The sequence below is a fragment of the Podarcis tiliguerta genome, assembly GCF_965153285.1.
Source record: "Podarcis tiliguerta genome assembly, chromosome: 18".
In the NCBI taxonomy this organism is placed as follows: domain Eukaryota; kingdom Metazoa; phylum Chordata; class Lepidosauria; order Squamata; family Lacertidae; genus Podarcis; species Podarcis tiliguerta.
Genome location: NC_139551.1, coordinates 5,888,896 through 5,908,681, shown reverse-complemented (window position 1 = coordinate 5,908,681; position 19,786 = coordinate 5,888,896). Strand labels below are relative to the sequence as shown.

The 19,786-nt window shown below is 46.8% G+C and overlaps 1 protein-coding gene across 1 annotated transcript in view; it reads left to right on the top strand.

Moving 5' to 3' along the window:
* Positions 1 to 19,786, top strand: part of MLLT1 (MLLT1 super elongation complex subunit) — a 36,437-nt gene that overhangs the window by 3,120 nt on the left and 13,531 nt on the right. Inside the window, exons 2-7 of the mRNA XM_083421654.1 lie at positions 2,887 to 3,067; positions 4,845 to 4,927; positions 7,713 to 7,856; positions 8,597 to 8,722; positions 11,983 to 12,534; positions 16,726 to 16,813. Of these exons, the coding sequence (XP_083277780.1) occupies positions 2,887 to 3,067; positions 4,845 to 4,927; positions 7,713 to 7,856; positions 8,597 to 8,722; positions 11,983 to 12,534; positions 16,726 to 16,813 (1,174 nt within the window). The remainder of the gene's footprint in view (positions 1 to 2,886; positions 3,068 to 4,844; positions 4,928 to 7,712; positions 7,857 to 8,596; positions 8,723 to 11,982; positions 12,535 to 16,725; positions 16,814 to 19,786) is intronic.

Sequence of the window (19,786 nt, the reverse complement as noted above, 5' to 3'; positions counted from 1 at the left end):
CACCACTTGATATCTTAACTGTGAAGTAGTCATTACAGTTCTAACACCAGAGGCCCATTTTTCATATCTCCTCGAAGGCTGTGTGTGTCAGCACTTCCCAGACATAGAGGTCTGATTCATTCTTGATTTCTTGCCTCCTGAATCACTGGTAGCTGAAAGGTGAATAGACTCCACTGCAAAGCCCTGTGTTTTGAGGAGATGCGTGGAATTCTCCTTGCAATGTTTTATCTGCAATAGCCCATCCACACACGCAAGTTACTTGTGGATATTGCAGTTACCAAACAATAACCATGTCTGTGTCCTCTAGAGCGGTTCTCAAACTCTGGTCTGCGGCCCACAGATTTCATTCATGTGGTCTGTGGCATTTCTGCAATAAATCATATTGATTTTAGCTGCAGTTTTATTGCTTATATTGTATTCTATTGCATTGCAGTTTGCATTTTGTAGAATTCAACTATATACCATAAAAGAAAAAGAAACAATTAGAAACACAATTAAATATCATGCAGCACATTGCAATTGCTACAGTAGGAAAGAAAACCATTAAGTGTTTCGCCAAGACCCCCAGCAGTTTTCAAGTGGTCCATGGCGAGTAAAGGTTTGGAAACCACTGCCGTAAAGGCAACCAGGACATCCCCCTGTTTGCACTCTTCAAATAATGTTCATATTTATGTACATTTATGTGACCTCTCTAAAACACACACTGATGTTCTGGATGCATCACTGCACATATATAAGGATCCACTGGTAAATACATTTTTTGTTCTGGCACAAGCACGAAAAGAGAGTCTCTCTGCCTTTCTTCTGTTCCTGGAGAAACATGAGGACTCTCTGTGATGCCAGGCCAACTTAAGAAGCATGGAAGCAATGCAAGGACTGTCCCTGGTGTTGTGTTGAACATGGAAGATGCTTGGGAGAGCCGTGAGAGAGCTTCCTGCTGAATATATGAAGCTTAGCTGCCTTGGGGGTTAGTTTCCATTCCTATCCTCGGCTGTGGAGGAAGGCAAGGGGCTCACACACACACCTGGGCTCGCCCTTGAGCTCATACCATGTCAGAAGACTCTTATCCCCTTTAAGGGGAGCATCTTGACAAGAGCAGGTTACCAAGGGGAGCCCAGATTTGTTGAGACCTGCACAAATATTAGCCCTTTCATTCTCAGGGACTGTATTTCAACAATACAAGTAAAGGGAAGACCAACCTTTACCCTTCCTTCTTACATATTTTTGGGATTTACTTACTAGGAAGTGACCCAGGCTCACTTCCCTGCTCTGCCACAGACCTTGCTGGGTGCTTGTGTTTCGGTTGAGGACGCTCAGCATGACTGATACGGAAGTAGGACAACACTCAAGCACAATAGGATGTTGAGTGAGAGGTCTGCACTATGAAGCCAGTAGCAAGAGAGAGAAAGTCTTCTGAAAGTAAAATAAATATGTCAGTGCCTCATGTTTTGCCATCATGTGTGTCCACCTTAATGCCCCCAAAGTATCTGTGCACTGCAAGATGCACATGTTTTGGGTGCATGTCCATAGCTGTCAACCTTCCCTTCTTTTGCGGGAAATTCCCTTATTCCAGCACTGCTTCCCGCTGCTATCCCGGATTGTTAGATATCGTGTAGACTGTCCCCGGGACAGGTGAGGCTGCTGATTCCTTATTTTCGAGGCTGCCGATCCCTTATTTTCAAATCTGAAAGTTGACAGCTGTGTGCATGTCCAGCATGTGCCCCTGTCCAATGCTGCTCTTTTGACTGCTTGCAGTGGGAGCTCAAGAGACCCATTCTTTTTGGGGGGAGAGGAGATGCTGGCTAGTTCCAAACATGCACCACCTTTGGATAGGCACCTTATCCATATCTGCATTCAATCGTAGAATTGGTGGGTGACTTTCAGACCATCTAATTCAGGCGTAGGACACCCTTGGTCCTCAGGATGTTGCTAAACTATAACGTCTGTCAGCCCCAGACGCCTTAACCAGTAGTCAGGGATGACAGAAGTGGCTGTTCAAGCAACATACAGAGGGTCAAAGGTTTCGCAGACATGACCAAGTCCGGCCTCTTGCACCCCCCCCCCCAAAGATGCATCTTCCACTGCAAACTGTATCAAATAGACATTTATATAAACATCATGTACCCCTTGCTACATGCTACAAAACGTTTTAGATAAATTAGATACAGGCTTACATGAACACAGAAGTATTCACATTGTAGCCAGCTGTATGTGCTTGTGTGTTTATATAATGTGTATTCAATATAATGCATATTTCAGCGTGTGTGTGGAACGTGCTGCCCATGTAGCCTTGTGTTTGTTGATTTGAAAATTTAAAGATATTCAAAAAACATAAAATATAACATGTGTATACAGACACACATGCCCATTCTTGCTGAATATATACATATATGACACATACAGTAGTTGCTATCTAAATAATTGCATTTCAAATACACAAAGCTGTTCTTATAGCCAGGTATATACTGATACACATTAATGGTGATCCAGTATATAATCGGCTATATAGACAGGAGGTGGGTGCACATTATCAGCAAAGGCCTGTCTGCGCAACATGGGCATGCAGGCCATGGGGGAATGCTATGACTAAAAGCTGTGAAGGTCCTTGTTTGAGCACTGCCTTTTGCCATGAACTCAAAAAGAGGTAGGGCCAATGGTCCTCTTGTCAAACTCTTTCCATCAAGAAGCTCCCACTGTTCAACAGAACTCTGTTCTTCTGTAACTTCCATCCATAGTCCTGTGCTCCGAGGCAGCATTCAACCTTTCACCATGAGCCATACCGTATCAGGGGTACTGTATTTCTTCTTGTCGCTGCTGCGCCGACTTTGACATTCCTAGATGTTGCCTGTCTCCTTCCTCATTCCGTAACTCCCTTTGCCTCCCTAGTGCACGGTCCAGGTGAAGTTGGAGCTGGGGCACCGCGCCCAGCTACGGAAGAAGCCCACCACCGAGGGGTTCACCCATGACTGGATGGTGTTTGTGCGAGGCCCAGAACAATTCGAGATCCAGCACTTTGTGGAGAGGGTGGTCTTCCGGTTGCATCAGAGCTTCCCTAAACCGAAACGTGGTGAGTTCATGTCTGTGTGTGCCGTATTTTTCGCTCTGTAAGCGCACCAGACCACAAGACGCACCTAGTTTTTGGAGGAGGAAAACAAGAAGAAAAATATTCTGAATCTCAGAAGCCAGAACAGCAAGAGGGATCGCTGCGCAGCGAAAGCAGCAATCCCTCTTGCTGTTCTGGCTTCTGGGATAGCTGCGCAGCCTTGCATTCGCTCCATAAGAAGCACACACATTTCCCATTACTTTTTAGGAGGGAAAAAGTGGGTCTTATAGAGCAAAAAATACGGTAGCTTTCTCTGTAGGTGTGTTCTGCCATACTTCAAAGCACACAAGCGCTCCCATTGGGGGCAGAGTACACATGCAAGCCCTCATCCCCCCCAATACCCCACTGCTAACACCAAGATATGCTCAGTCCCTGACAACCTCCATGTTGAATGGAATCTGCCAGGGGCTTCTCCTTGTGTTTGCTTGAACACAGCCAAAATGCCTCTTGTGGTTGGGGAATCCTCAGCCACAGAACAGTGAAGGCTGCCCTGCTCTTCATCAGATGAACAGGAGTAGAAACCCCCTGTAGACCTTCCCCAGTCAGCACAGGGGTTGTTGTCGGCTGTTCATGGGAGGGCTTTGGGGTGCGTGGCTTGCTTGAGAATCCCTGCACCACCCATCCGCATATGCAGGGTCGGATCCAGCGCTTGTCCTACTCAGAGTAAGTCTGTTGAAAGGATGTACATGGCCTGCTTGGGTCTATTCATTTCAGTGACTGTGCTCCGAGTCGGATTTAGCTAGATTTAGCAGCCCACAGAATTCACAGGTTTTGACAAATGCCTGAACTGTCAGTGAGCCAGAAGTACCTGCAGGCCAGAAGTGAACGGCTCCTTTCTCACTGCAGTCCTGCTCCTTGAGTGAGAACAATTGTTGGCCGAACACGTGGGTAGGCAACCTAAGGCCCGGGGGCTGGATCCGGCCCAGTCACCTTCTAAATCCAGCCCACGGACGGTCCAGGAATCAGCATGTTTTTACAAGGACAGAATGTGTGCTTTTATTGAAAATGCATCTCTGGGTTATTTGTGGGGCATAGGAATTTGTTCATTTATTTTTTCAAAATATAGTCCGGCCCCCCCACAAGGTCTGAGGGTCAGTGGACCGGCCCCCTCCTGAAAAAGTTTGCTGGCCCGTGGCCTAACACAAGGACGCTATGCTTGATGCATTATCATCTCCATATTGGACTGCGAGAGACCGCTGTCTGAAACCCTGGAGAGCCGCTGCCGGCCCGTGTAGACAGTACTGAACTAGGTGGGCCAGAGGTCCAACAAGATACTAAGGTTCAAGGCAGCTTCCTATGTTCCTGTAATAGGTTATTGTTTCCAATAGTGTATCACTCTGGAGTGTTTCACAAACATGCAGTGGCGTAGCGTGGGTTGTCAGCACCCGGGGCAAGGCAAGTAATTTGGACCCCCTAACCCATGGATTTGCACCCCCTAACCCATGGATTTGCGCCCCCTAACCCTAACCCCCAGATGTTGCGCCCGGTGCGGCTGGCCCCCCCCCCTGTACCCCCCACGCTACGCCACTGCAAACATGATCTTGTAATCCTTACAGCAGACCTGTAATTGCTATGTGTATTGCTATCCCCATTCTCTAGGTAGGTGTGGAGATGCTCAGATTGGCAAAGAAAGAGAAGCTTGCCTGAGGCTACATAGCGTAGAAGCTAGCCAACCTGTATGTTTCTTCTGCAATCCAACAGCCCTGAAGTTTTAATACTTAATTTCTGCTTTTCTTCTCAGTTTGCAAAGAACCTCCTTATAAAGTGGAGGAGTCTGGCTATGCTGGCTTCATTATGCCCATTGAAGTCCACTTCAAAAACAAGGTATCATTTCAATCTCTCCTCCCTGCCACCCCCGGGCTCCCTTCTTGCGTTCCCTTAAAACACACGGCAAACTCAGCGGGCTGGCCAGCCCCTAAAGCAATGTAGCTGAGCCGCATTGGCCCAACCCAAGTTTTTATCCAGGTCCAGTTATCATTTAACCTGCTCGTTTTGAGGCAATGAGACGGTCTGTGCATTTCATGCACATTTTCATGCGTTGATCTATCATGGGATCTCCGGATAAGCAAAGGACCTCCCTGATCTGCCTTTTTTCTCCTTGTCTTTCGCATCTCTACATCTCTTTGTGGGGAGGTCTCCAGTGTGCTGCCCGTGGGCGTGACAGCAGCTTCAGACACCTCCCAAGACCCCCTGTCCCTCCCAAATTCTTTTTTTTTTAAATTAAATTAGTTTTTGTTGATGGGAGTGTTCAGTTTTTTCTGTTTGTTTCATTTCTTAAATGTATCAATCACTTTGCAGCATAGAGCCACTGAAGTGATGTGCCGTGTAACTTAAGTGTTGGTATTTTGACTTTGTTGGGGCTGGTTCTGAGCATTGCCAGTTTTTCTTCTGCTAAATAGATATTCTGCGGTGCCCGCAACAGATTATTAGAATTCCAAATGTGTCCTGGGCCCCAAAAAGTTGGGATCCCTGCCTTGGTATTCAGATTTTAAAGCAGGCACCCCGAACTCAGCCCTCTGGATGTTTTGGGGCTACAACTCCCATCATCCCTAGCTAACAGGACCAGTGGTCAGGGATGATGGGAATTGTAGTCCCAAAACATCTGGAGGGCTGAGTTTGGGGATGCCTGTTTTAAAAGCAGGTAGAACAGTGGATAGATTGTGTTGGCTCCAAACCAGCACCCTAGAATATGTAACCTTCCCCTGACTTTGGTTGGTACCTGATCTTTGCACCGTTATCCATGATGAGATAAAAGTCCAGGCCCGATTGCTGTGAGGGCTGCCCCTAATGCCCATCTGGAAAACCTTTTGGCTCAGAGTACTGCAGTCAGGCTGCAAACTGGAACCTGCAGAATGGAGCTGTGTTCTTGCCAGCCCTCCAGGATCCTGCCTGCCCACCTCTGTGCCTGGAAGGTGCACTTCAGAGTGCATATTTTGACCTACGCAGCCAAAAGCTTTTCGGCCCGGGATAGGCTGTTCCCATACAAGCCTGCCTGTGTTTGAAGTTTCCGCTGGGTTGCCCTCTATGTCTGCTGTGTTTTGTTCTGTGTTTGTTGCCTATCTTCCTTGTGTGTTTCAGGATTGTTCTAAGCCATAACAAGGGACCAGGGCGAAAAGAGAGCCATGTCTGAATGTCGGTATAGCAATAAGTAACCAAACAAACCCCTGTGTTGCAAAGAGAACGTCAGCAATGTCTAGGCAACACGATGACCATACGCAATAGACAATCTGTATAGAATTCCTTTAAACCATAACAAGTACAAAATAATCTTTAGTCTCAAAGTCTCTGAAAATCTTTAAATGAAGCGGGGCACCAGACTTTGTATGATGAAAGACAAGCTGTGAAGCTTTGTGTATTCAGCAAATATGATGTCCAGCACTGAACAGCGACCGCATTATTACATGAGCACTGTTCCACAGCATTTGATATTTTCATTTACATACATTCCTTCGAAATAAGGTGGGTTTACGAAGCAATTCTATATCCTCCCACCCCGCTGACGAAGAATTCTACAAAACAGTCAGTATCCAGAATCACTGTTCAGTGTTGGACATCATATTTGCTGAATACACAAAGCTTCACAGCTTGTCTTCCATTGTACAAAGTTTGGTACCTCGCTTCATTTAAAGATTTTCAGAAACTTTGAGACTATAGATTATTTTGTACTTGTTATGGTTTGAAGGAATTCTATAAATATTGTCTGTTCCATATGTACATGGTCATCGTGTTGCCTAGACCAGTGTTCCCCAACCTTGGGCTTCCAGCTGTTTTTGGACTACAATTCCCATCATCCTTGACCACTGGTCTTGCTAGCGAGGGATGATGGGAGTTGTAGTCCAAAAACAGCTGGAGGCCCAAGGTTGGGGAACACTGGCCTAGACCATGGGTGTCAAACACAAGGCCCGCAGGCTGAATCCGGCCCGCCAGACCTCGTCATGTGGCCCGTGTAGCCGCCGCCGGCCGCCAGCCTTCACTTTTTATTCTCGCTTTTTTTTTTTTTTTGACACAAGAAAGCCGTCTCTTGAGCGCATGCGCGGCAGCCTACAAGCCAGAGAACGTCTGCCCTCTAGCAACACCGGCTGTTCTACACAGGAAAACTTCACTTTACATGCATTCAGGAAACCTCCACTTGTTTTTATATTGAGCGGACACATAGTCCTACAGATACAACCGGCCCTTTGAGGGTGATCAAACTGCTGATGCGGCCCCCGATGAATTTGAGTTTGACACCCCTGGCCTAGACATTGCTGAATGTCGGTACAGTGGTACCTCGGGTTACATACGCTTCAGGTTACAGACTCCGCTAACCCAGAAATAGTGCTTCAGGTTAAGAACTTTGCTTCAGGATGAGAACAGAAATCGTGCTCCGGCGGCACAGCAGCAGCAGGAGACCCCATTAGCTAAAGTGGTGCTTCAGGTTAAGAACAGTTTCAGGTTAAGAACGGACCTCCGGAACGAATTAAGTACTTAACCCGAGGTACCACTGTATAGGCAACCCTGAGCTAGAAGTGCCAAATGTCTGACTCAATATAAGGCATCTCCCTGCGTTCATATATATATATATAGTTGTTAAAACCCCTTCATGAGGCTTTTCCTCCTTTGCTTTCAGGAGGAACCGAAGAAAGTTTGCTTCACCTACGATCTTTTCTTGAACCTGGAGGGGAATCCGCCCGTCAACCACCTGCGCTGTGAGAAGCTGACCTTCAACAACCCCACCAAGGAATTCCGCCGAAAACTAATCAGGGCTGGTGGGGTGAGTAGCCAAGACAAGATGCGCCCTGGTCTTTGCATGCTCAGTGTAATGACTATTTGCTGTTCTTTGGATCGCTCTAGCCAAAGGTTCATAGCAGAATGGGTTTTGTGAAGTGCTGTTACGCTTTTTATTTCTAGGCTGGGAAACAGGGTGAGGGTGATAGAGGTTTGTTGTGTGGTGCAGAGAAAATGACTGGATAATATGATAAAATGACTGGAAAATATGAAGAACAGAGGTTCTGACGAACGGATTATTAAAAACGTGTGAGGTAATTGGTGGAAGTCTTTTTATAAAAAAAAACTAAGGTAGATAAGGACAAGATGAAATTATACAATTGAATATAAATATAGATGGGAAACAGCTATGTATTGTGAGTACTTATCAGCTTTTAAAAATTTTCACTTATGATCTTTTTCTTTTACTTCTTTATTCTTTCTTTGCTCTTTTTTCTTTTTTCTGATATCTTTCATTTCACTGCTTTATTGTGAATAGCATTTTACAGAGGTATAAATAACTGTAAATATGATAAGAGACAAAATATTCTCTAATTCTTTTTCCTTGGTTAGATGTATTTTCTTTTTATTTTGTATTTTCTTTTGTTGTGAATATGTATGTTTTCTAATTTGTACTTGATAAAAATATTATTTTTTAAAAAAAGAAAATGACTGGATAGGGGATTTCTGGAATTTGCTGGCACAAAGGTGTGGAACAGCGTTAATTTCCAAGTTGTCTCTCCTTAGGTGGTGGTCATGCCAGAAGGTGCCGAAACAGTGTCCAGGCCAAGCCCTGACTACCCCATGTTACCCACAATACCGCTCTCTGCCTTCTCTGATCCGAAAAAGACCAAACCGCCCCATGGGTCAAAGGTGAGTCGCTTGGGAAGAGTGTGTGAGAATGTCCTTCCAAAATGATGAGGTCTAGAATCTTTCGTCGTTCCCATTCTGCAGAGACACTAAAGCCCTCCGAAGAGGCATAGAATTATGTGCACACTATATATACCGTATTTTTTTGCTCTATAAGACTCACTTTTTCCCTCCTAAAAAGTAAGGGGAAATGTGTGTGCGTCTTACAGAGCGAATGCAGGCTGCGCAGCTATCCCAGAAGCCAGAACAGCAAGAGGGATCGCTGCTTTCACTGCGCAGCGATCCTTCTTGCTGTTCTGGCTTCTGAGATTCAGAATATTTTTTTTTCTTGCTTTCCTCCTCCAAAACCAGGTGCGCCTTGTGGTCTGGTTCATCTTACAGAGCGAAAAATACGGTATTCCCTTTGGCTTCGGCATTGTATTATGGTTGAGTTGAACTAGTGGCTGGGAATAACAGGGAATTGGGTTTCAGGTAAACTTTAAGCAAACCTCCACTAGTCAAGGCCATTCAAGAGTGGGTCAGGCTGCTTTAGGAGGTGGTGGGAGATGTTGAAGTAAAGACTGGGCAGCCATCTGTCAGGGATGCAATAGTAGCAGGTTGGACTTACGACTTCTAATTATTTGATACGTTGCATCTGTAGCAGAGAACAGAAGTAGGGGAAAGATACTCTAGGCCAGAGAGGAGAGCCTAGGTGATCCTGCACTTGTGATCGTTATTGCAAAACCCTCAATCTTTGCATTAGTATAAATTGGAAAGAATATGAAGAGTCTACTTTAACAGCACTGATTGCAAGTATACAAGGGGCGGGTAACTGGCCTGTATTGATTATTCTTGAATAACTGAGGGAATGGCTGTCCTGAAGCAAGCCGAGCACAAGTCAGGGGTTGGAAAACTGCCTTGCCTGTGAGACTTCAGCTTGCTTCATTAGCGTCCTATACAATCAAGGCTACAGCACCTCTGACACACATTTCTCGGTCTGTGGTCCAGTGAAGCCGTAGAGATGATTTCTGAGAATGTGTAGTGAAAAGGGGGGTCCCGCTGGAACTTGTGAGTTGCCCAACTAGGAAAATGTGGGGTGCTAGTACTGTTTTGGACCAGTGTACCGTATTTTTCACTCTATAAGACGCACCAGACCACAAGACGCACCTAGTTTTTGGAGGAAGAAAACAAGAAAAAAAATATTCTGAATCTCAGAAGCCAGAACAGCAAGAGGGATCGCTGCGCAGTGAAAGCAGGAATCTCTCTTGCTGTTCTGGCTTCTGGGATAGCTGCGCAGCCTGCATTCGCTCCATAAGACGCGCACACATTTCCCCTTACTTTTTAGGAGGGAAAAAGTGAGTCCTATAGAGCAAAAAATACGGTAAATCTATGGAGGAAGGAGGGGCCTTCCTGGATGAATGGGTGCTGCAGCCCCTTTTATTCCTTTGTTCCATTGTTTTATTTTCTGCTAGTTTCTGTCTGTTTACCATTTTGCTTTCTTCTGAATTCGAAAGAACACGGCCATAGTGAGATGCGACTTACTGTATTTTTCGCTGTATAAGAGGCACTTTTCCCCTCCTAAAAAGTAAGGGGAAATGTGTGTGCGTCTTATGGAGCGAATTGCAGGCTGCGCAGCTATCCCGGAAGCCAGAACAGCAAGAGGGAGAGCTGCGCAGCGAAAGCAGTGATCCCTCTTGCTGTTCTGGCTTCTGGGACAGCCGCGCGAAGCCTCTTCAGGGCAACGGGAGGAATGCTTCGCTTCACTGGAGAGGCGCTGCGCAGAGAGGGAAGAAGAAGAAGAAGAGTTTGGATTTGATATCCCGCCTTTCACTCCCCTTCAGGAGTCTCAAAGCGGCTCACATTCTCCTTTCCCTTCCTCCCCCACAACAAACACTCTGTGAGGTGAGTGGGGCTGAGAGACTTCAGAGAAGTGTGACTAGCCCAAGGTCACCCAGCAGCTGCATGTGGAGGAAGGGAGACGCGAACCCGGTTCCCCAGATTACAAGACTACCGCTCTTAACCACTACACCACACTGGCGTGGTGCACAGCGCCCCTTCAGCGAAGCGGGAGGAGAAATGGAGCCCCTTCCGTTTCTCCTTCCGCTTTGCTGGAGAAGCGCCACACAGATTCAGAATTTTTTTTCCTTGTTTTCCTCCTTCAAAAACTAGGTGCGTCTTATGGTCAGGTGCGTCTTATAGAGCGCAAAATGCGGTAACTGATTATCTGAATGCTTCCTGCATGGTGGCTTTCCCTTTGGAGGAAGATTCCATTTTCTCCGCAGAACCCAATCCTTTCTTACAGGACGGGATAATTAAACTTGGCTGGTCTTTTATTTATTTTTTTATTTTTTGAAAAATATTTTTATTAAGTTTTAACACAAGAAGTGAAACAGAAACAGAAAAAACAGAAAAATACAAAGTCACAAAAGCACAAAACATCAAATAAAAAAAAAGCAACAATAAAAACAATTCCATTTTCATGATATTTCTAGCATTCACTTATTTCACCGACTTCCCCATACCTCCCTTCACTGTATTCCAGATCTTATATTTAATCAGCAAATCCCTTCCCTCTACCTTAATTGGTCCTTATCTTAATTTTAATATCTTAGTATAACTTAATCTCCTTGATGTCTTAAATGTTGAGTCTTTTAACTTTACAACTTTTTTACTAATAACCTTTTGCATTCCATCTGATGTCAAACTAACATTTATTAATCTTATAATGTTTCTGTAAATAGTCTTTGAATTTCTTCCAATCTTCTTCCACCGTCTCTTCTCCCTGGTCTCTGATTCTGCCGGTCATTTCAGCCAATTCCATATAGCCCATCACTTTCATCTGCCATTCTTCCAGAGTGGGTAACTCTTGTGTCTTCCAGTGTTGTGCAATGAGTATTTTTGCTGCTGTTGTGGCATACATAAAAAAGATTCTGTCCTTCTTTTTCACCTCTTGGCCGACCATGCCCAGGAGAAAGGCCTCTGGTTTCTTCGGGAAGGTGTATTTAAACACCTTCTTCAATTCATTATAGATCATTTCCCAGAAGGTCTTAATCCTTGGGCATGTCCACCAAAGGTGGAAGAATGTACCTTCAATTTCTTTACATTTCCAACATTTATTATCGGGCAAATGATAGATTTTAGCTGACTTGACTGGTGTCATGTACCATCTATATATCATTTTCATAATATAGTCCATAACCGTTCCCAGTCAGCCAACATTATGTTGTGACCCACATCTTGTGCCTAAACTTTGCTGGTCTTTTCATTTCTCCACCGGTGCTTAGGAGGCCAACAAAGATGGCAGCAAAGCTTCCAAGCCACACAAGGTCACCCGAGAGCATCGCGAGAGGCCCAGGAAAGACTCTGAGAGCAAAAACTCCTCCAGAGACCTTGAAAGGGAGCCTGGTAAACCCGCGAAGGACTCCTCCAGGAAACCCACTGAGAACAAGGTGCCCAAGGAGGAGAAGACCCTCCCGAAAGCTGCTTTCAAAGAGCCCAAGCTGGCTCTGAAGGAGCCGAAGCTGGAGAACACGTCGCCAAAGGGTGGTCCTCCACCGCCGGACATGAAGCCTTCCAGCAAAAGGCCCTCTGCGGTGGAGTCTCCCAAACCCAGCGCTAAGAAGCCGAAGAAGAGCAGCTCCAAAGGAGCCAAGACCGTCCCGGCAACGTCCCCTCGGACCTCGTCTTACGCCGAGAAGAAGCCAGCCAAGGAGAAGCCGAGCGCCAAAGTGGAGAAGATGAAAACGGAGACTGAGACTAAGGCGATAAAAAAACCCATGGAGGTGGCGGTGGCAGAGGACTCCAATTCTGAGGATGAAGCTTCTCTGAAGTCAGAGGTGAGGGGCCTGCTCTCTTCCCTGCAAGGCCAGGCAGGGCTGCGCTGTATGGTGTCTACTGAGTGTAGGCAATTACAGTGGTGCCCCGCAAGACGAATGCCTCGCAAGACGGAAAACCCGCTAGACGAAAGGGTTTTCCGTTTTGGAGGTGCTTCGCAGGACGAATTTGCTATGGGCTTGCTTCGCAAGATGAAAATGTCTTGCGATTCCTGGGGGGGGTTTTTCTAAGGCACTAAGCTGCTAATAGCCTTTTAGCAGCTAATCCGCTAATCCCTTAAGCCTTTAATAGCCGCTAATCCGCTAATGGTCTTGCTTCGCAAGACGAAAAAACCGCTAGACGAAGAGACTCACGGAACGGATTCTTTTCGTCTTGCGAGGCACCACTGTACTGTATTTTTTCCTCTATAGGACTCACTTTTCCCCTCCTAAAAAGTAAGGGGAAATGTGTGTGCGTCTTATGGAGCGAATGCAGGCTGCGCAGCTATCCCAGAAGCCAGAACAGCGAGAGGGATTGCTGCTTTCACTGCGCAGCGATCCCTCTTGCTGTTCTGGCTTCTGAGATTCAGAATATTTTTTCCCTTGTTTTCCTCCTCCAAAAACCAGGTGCGCCTTGTGGTCTGGTGCGTCTTATAGAGCGAAAAATACGGTAAATGCAACCCATGCTGAAGACAGACCTGTTTGGACCTGGAGCTCTTGTTGAGTTTCAGTCCTGCACCTTCCTTCTCTGCCCTCTAGGTCCTGCTGATATTTCTTCTTAGGATTCGTAAAGGTTTTTCAGAATGCTGGGAAACCCTGGAGGTGAGGTACAATGGTGGTTTCCCTCAATACCATCCTAAAATACAGTGGTGCCTCGCAAGACGAAAAGAATCCGTTCCGTGAGTCTCTTCGTCTAGCGGTTTTTTCGTCTTGCGAAGCAAGCCCATTAGCGGATTAGCGCTATTAGCGGTTTAGCGGCTATTAGTGGACCCAGGTGGCGCTGTGGGTAAAAGCCTCAGCGCCTAGGGCTTGCCGATCGAAAGGTCGGCGGTTCGAATCCCTGCGGCGGGGTGCGCTCCCGTCGTTCGGTCCCAGCGCCTGCCAACCTAGCAGTTCAAAAGCACCCTTGGGTTCAAGTAGATAAATAGGGACCGCTTACTGGCGGGAAGGTAAACGGCGTTTCTGTGTGCTGTGCTGGCTCGCCAGATGCAGCTTTGTCACACTGGCCACGTGACCCGGAAGTGTCTCCGGACAACGCTGGCCCTTGGCCTCTTAAGTGAGATGGGCGCACAACCCTAGAGTCTGTCAAGACTGGCCCGTACGGGCAGGGGTACCTTTACTAAAGGCTTAAGGGATTAGCGGATTAGCTGCTAAAAGGCTATTAGCAGCTTAGTGCCTTAGAAAAAGGAGGTGAGGAGCGGAAAAAACCCCCAGGAATCGCAAGACATTTTCGTCTTGTGAAGCAAGCCCATAGCAAATTCGTTTTGCGAAGCACCTCCAAAACGGAAAACCCTTTCGTCTAGCGGGTTTTCCGTCTTGCGAGGCATTCGTCTTGCGGGGCACCACTGTACTTAAGAAATTGCCAGTTTCCCCCCTCTAAGATTCCAGCCTGAGAGGGCTCCTGGGGAGCTGAATGGTTTTGCAAAACTTGTTCTTTAACCGTATTTAAAAACAAAAATGGTTAAGCCACTCTTTTCTCCAACGTGCTCAGGACATGCATGGCTCCTCCCCACCCCTTTCATAATTTTAATATTTTTATTATTCCTATGCCGACCGTCTGACTGGCTTGCCCCAGCCGCTCAACAAATATTAAAAATGCAATGAAACTTAGGACATTAAAAATGATTGCAGCCACTGCATTGGCTGTCCCAGGCAGCCCAAGCACTGACTAGACAGGATCCAAACTACAAGAAAGAAGATTCCACCTAAACATGAGGAAGAACTTCCTGACAGGAAGAGCTGTTTGACAGTGGAATTTGCTGCCAAGGAGTGTGGTGGAGTCTCCTTCTTTGGAAGTCTTTAAGCAGAGGCTTGACAACCATATGTCAGGAGTGCTCTGATGGTGTTTCCTGCTTGGCAGGGGGTTGGACTCAATGGCCCTTGGGGTCTCTTCCAGCTCTATGATTCTATGATTCTAGACCAGGAGTCAGCAAGGTTTACCTCGCCTAGGCCGGTTCACTCCAGCGGAGAGCCCTCCGTGGGCCATGATTTCTGGCGTCTGCGTAGACACCATTTCCAGCACCGCAGAAGCAAGCCCCCGTGCCGCGCTGTGCCAGTTTAGCGCAGCGGGCGGGGTCTCGTCAAGCGGGCAGCTCTGTTGGGGGGGGCAGCTCGTGGGCTGGTTAAACGACCCCCGTGGGCCGCTTGTGGCCCATGGGCCTTAGGTTGCCTACCTCTGGACTAGACCCTGGTCACTTTAGCTTGTAACCTGCCCTGGGACCTTAGGGTGAAGGCTGGGTAATAAATTGTAATTGTTAGTAGGGGCCCCTTGGTCCATAGTGCCACCCCGTACTCTCCATCATTCTTACAACATGTTCCAGAACTGGGTCATGCAAGAAGGTCTGGCGTTCCACCCTGGGAAACCTTGGCTCCAGTCAAGCCGCCCACACACCAGCATCGGGCTCAGGGTGGATTTAATTTAAATTACAGTGGTACCTCTGGTTAAGTACTTAATTTGTTCTGGAGGTCCGTTCTTAACCTGAAACTGTTCTTAACCTGAAGCACCACTTTAGCTAATGGGGCCTCCCGCTGCTGCCGCGCCGCCGGAGCACGATTTCTGTTCTCATCCTGAAGCAAAGTTCTTAACCCGAGGTACTATTTCTGGGTTAGCGGAGTCTGTAACCTGAAGCGTATGTAAACTGAGGTACCACTGTAATCGATTTAAATCACTGGTCAGTAAGACTTGATTTACATTTTCCTTTTACGGAAAGACTCATTCTTGCTGGTATAATCTTATTATTTACAACCAGACGAAGGTTTCATTTTTGGAATAACAAAATTTCAGAGTAGCTGTTACAGTTATATAAAAAAATTACTGATTCGGTTATACTATTAGAAATACTATATTATTATTGTGAGGTTTAATAAGTCAACTGTTTATATTTGGACAACTTTCCTGCTGTACTTTATTGGAAGGAGAAAAACAATCATTTCCTTAGTAACAATTTAAACTATCCATTTAACTAAAAACTGTAACATTATAGCATTTGTATCCATGTTTGTTAACTGATGTGGTTAAACTTTAAAAAAAAGACTGGGTTTTAGCACACATGAAAAACTTGGAAAACAAATCCTTATTTCCTGATGAATAGCCTTTGGACTATAATGTAACTTAAATGGAAAACTATCTTTAGAAAGATTTTTCTTCCTCCAAAAGCATTTTATTTTAAAAATCCAGTTTAAATTTTTAAAAAACCTGATTTAAAATTTTAAAAATACTTTTTTTTATTTTTCATTGATTTTTCTCCACTCTACTCTGGCTCTTACACCTTAAGTCACCCATGCACAAAAAAGGAAAGAGAGATAGGAATGCTTCCAAAGTAAGGAAATGAATAAAGAAAAAAGAGTGAGAGGAGGACAACCTGACGGGGGGGGGGGGAGAGAAAAAAACTTATTAGCAATGAAAGGTAAAGGGACCCCTGACCATTAGGTCCAGTCTTGCTGTGCTCATCTCGCTTTATAGGCTAAGGGAGCCGGCATACAGCTTCCGGGTCATGTGGGCAGCAGGACTAAGCCGCTTCTGGCAAACCAGAGCAGCGCACGGAAACACCGTTTACCTTCCCCCGGAGCGGTACCTATTTATCTACTTGCACTTTGACGTGCTTTCGAACTGCTAGGTTGGCAGGAGCAGGGACCGAGCAACCGGAGCTCACCCCGTCGCGGGGATTCGAACCGCTGACCTTCTGATCGGCAAGTCCCAGGCTCTGTGGTTTAACCCACAGCGCCTATTACAGCTGTGTCCCCCCCCCCCAACAACATGAGGATCCAACTTATCCCTGTCTTTCTTAAGTCCTGAGAAGAAGCTTGACCAGACTTCCAAGTCTGTGATGTAATCCTCTTGGTTACTAAAGGACAAAACTGAAGAACCTTCCATGGGAAATACAAGTAATTGGGCTGGGCTGCCATCTCTCTCTCTCTCTGCCATTCCGCTGTATGGACCAAAGGGTTGAAATTAATTCTCTCTCTTCCTTCTTCCTTTCTCTGTGCCGACTGAAGTCTGCCCCATCCAGCCCTTCTAACTCCAGCTCCAGCTCCGACTCCAGCTCCGACTCTGATTTCGAGCCATCTCAGAACCACAGCCAAGGTGCGTTGCTGTTTGGAAATCTCACGTGAGTCTTGGTGTCAATTAAGCCTACGATGCCTCCCCCCCAAGTGTGAGGTTTTTGTTTGTCATGCTGGCCCAATAATAGCCACCGGTTTATAAAACCCGGCACTCAACATTGTGCTTCCTGAATGTTTGAAAGCACTTAGCTAAAGGCACAGAAAAGCTTGACAAGGGCTGATGTAAGTCTAGTGACTGAGCTGGAAAACTGGAAGCGTCCAGTGTAGGCCCCCTTAGGTGGTCCAGTGGACCATAAAGAAGACTGATTGCCGAAGAATTGATGCTTTTGAATTCTGGTGCTGGAGGAGACTCTTGAGAGTCCCATGGACTGCAAGAAGATCAAACACATCCATTCTTAAGGAAATCAGCCCTGAGTGCTCACTGGAAGGACAGATCGTGAAGCTGAGGCTCCAAGACTTTGGCCCCCTCATGAGAAGAGAAGACTCCCTGGAAAAGACCCTGATGTTGGGAAAGATGGAGGGCACAAGGAGAAGGGGACGACAGAGGACGAGATGGTGGGACAGTGTTCTCGAAGCTACCAGCATGAGTTTGACCAAACTGCGGGAGGCAGTGGAAGACAGGAGGGCCTGGCGTCCTCTGGTCCAGGGGGTCACGAAGAGTCAGACACAACTAAACAACAACAGGTGGTCCAGGGCAAGTCATTCTCTCTCAGCCTCAATTGGTGCTGAACTAAATCCACCTACATCAGCCATCTTTTAGCACAACGCTGCGAGGTAGTTCAGCACCAACTGAGGCTGAGAGAGAGAGTCACTTGCCCTGGGCCACCTAAGGGGGCCTCAACTGAGCGCTTCCAGTTTTCCAGCTCAATCTCTTGACTTACATCAGCCCTTGTCAAGGTTTTCCTGTGCCTTCAGTGAAGTAGCTTCCTTTTTTAAAATACCGCCGCTGTAGAAAGTCGTGCCACTTGGCTAGACATAAACGCAACAGCCTCACCAGTTCCCCGAAAACCCCAGACAGCTGCTGTCTGCCAGCAGAGATCAGCCTCCTCCAACCCTTTAGGCTCCCGGTGTTTCAGTCAGCATGGCCGGTCATCGAAGAGTTGCAAAAATAACTGCTCGCCTGAGGGAATCTTTAGAAAAGTTGCTGCTTTTTCCACCTCCCTTCGCAAAAAAGGCCATGTTAGGCTAGCAATAGACTGCCAGGGCAGGAGGAACTGATTTGCAAAGTTAGCTTGACTCGCTTCACCTGTATCCTTTCCACCTGGCACAATTTCACCACAGTTAGGTGTGGGGGGGAGAATATTCTGCTTTGGCCAGATGTTGCAGTTGTCGAGCTCCTCAAATTGTTCATCTCTGGTTACTTGGGAAGCAGATAGTTGCGTGTTCACCCCACCCCTGGTGGGAGCCATAACATGGCTGCTCTTCTGGGTGGGGGGGTTATCAACAAACGGAAGCAAATGTGGGTCTACGTCAGGAGCAGCAGTGGTGATAAGTGCTAAGTTTCTAGCATTTGAGGCTGTAAAGGTGATAGTCCTGACTGATAAAAACAAATCGTTCGTATTAATTCTGCCATTTTTTGGTACTAAACAATAATACTTAGTATTTGTCAAGTGCTTCTCTAAAGTGTTTTACATTATCTTGCTGTAATCCCTACAACGAACTTGCAAGGTAGGTCAGTGTGATCCCCGGATGGTTTGCAGGGTGGGGTTTGAGTCTGAGAGAAAATGTCTTGCCTAAGTCTGCCTTTGCCACAAGTCTGTGGCAGATGCAAGATTTGAAATGAGGACTTCCTGAATCACAGCGCCATCTCTCCGCTGCTATGTCAAATCACCTCTCTGACACATGTGCTTGCCTCTTGCCTCTTCTTCTTCTCTCTCCCACCCCCCTTAAAAATGAATTCAGGTCACAAGCTGACGGATGGGTTAACTGGCGTGCAGGTGGGGGCACCCAAGGGAGAAGGCAGAGCCATGTGATCACCAGTCTTGGAGCGGACAGCTTCAAATAGTCAAATGTTTGCAACCTTCTCTCTTCCTGGAATCCTGAAGACAGTCTTCCAAGCTTCTACTGCTTGGGTGGGAGACCTTTGGCTCTCCATATGACTCTAAACTGGGACACGGGTGGCGCTGTGGGTTAAACCACAGACCCTAGGACTTGCCGATCAGAAGGTTGGCGGTTCGAATCCCCGCAATGACGGGGTGAGCTCCCGTTGCTCGGTCCCAGCTCCTGCCCACCTAGCAGTTCGAAAGCGCGTCAAAGTGCAAGTAGATAAATAGGTACCGCTCCAGCGGGAAGGTAAACGGCATTTCCGTGCGCTGCTCTGGTTCACCAGAAGTGGCTTAGTCCTGCTGGCCATATGACCTGTACGCCGGCTCCCTCGGCCAATAAAGCGAGATGAGCACCGCAACCCCAGAGTCGGCCACGACTGGACCTAATGGTCAGGGGTCCTTTACCTTTATGTCTCTAAACTACTGCTCCCACCAGTCATCTCTGGCCATTGGTCATTCTTGCTAGGACTTGTGAGGGTTGTAGTTGAGTGTCTGGAGAGCTAAAGATTCCCCACTCCTGCTGTACTCAGCTCCTTGTATCACACTTAACTTCCACCACCATTGCAGGTGCATCAAACAGAGCAACTGTCCATACGTAAAAGAGCCTCCACAGATGTAAACAAGGTTTATTTATTACAGGCTTCCCAATGGTGTTTAAAACTCTGTGGACAAGTATTTTGGAGGCAGGGAACTTGTTGTTACAGTGGAACCTCGGTTTTCGAGCGTCTCGGAAGCCGAACATTTCAGTTTCCGAACCCTGAAAACCCGGAAGTAATTGCTTCCATTTTCGAACGCGCCTTGGAAGCCAAACGAAGCGCGTTTCTCAGTTTTCTCCATTGAAATTGCCTACCGTCCATTGCGCCTCAGTCATTGAATGTTTCAGAAGCCGAATGATCTTCTGGAACGGATTACGTTCAACAACCGAGGTTCCACTGTAGAAGGTTTCTAAA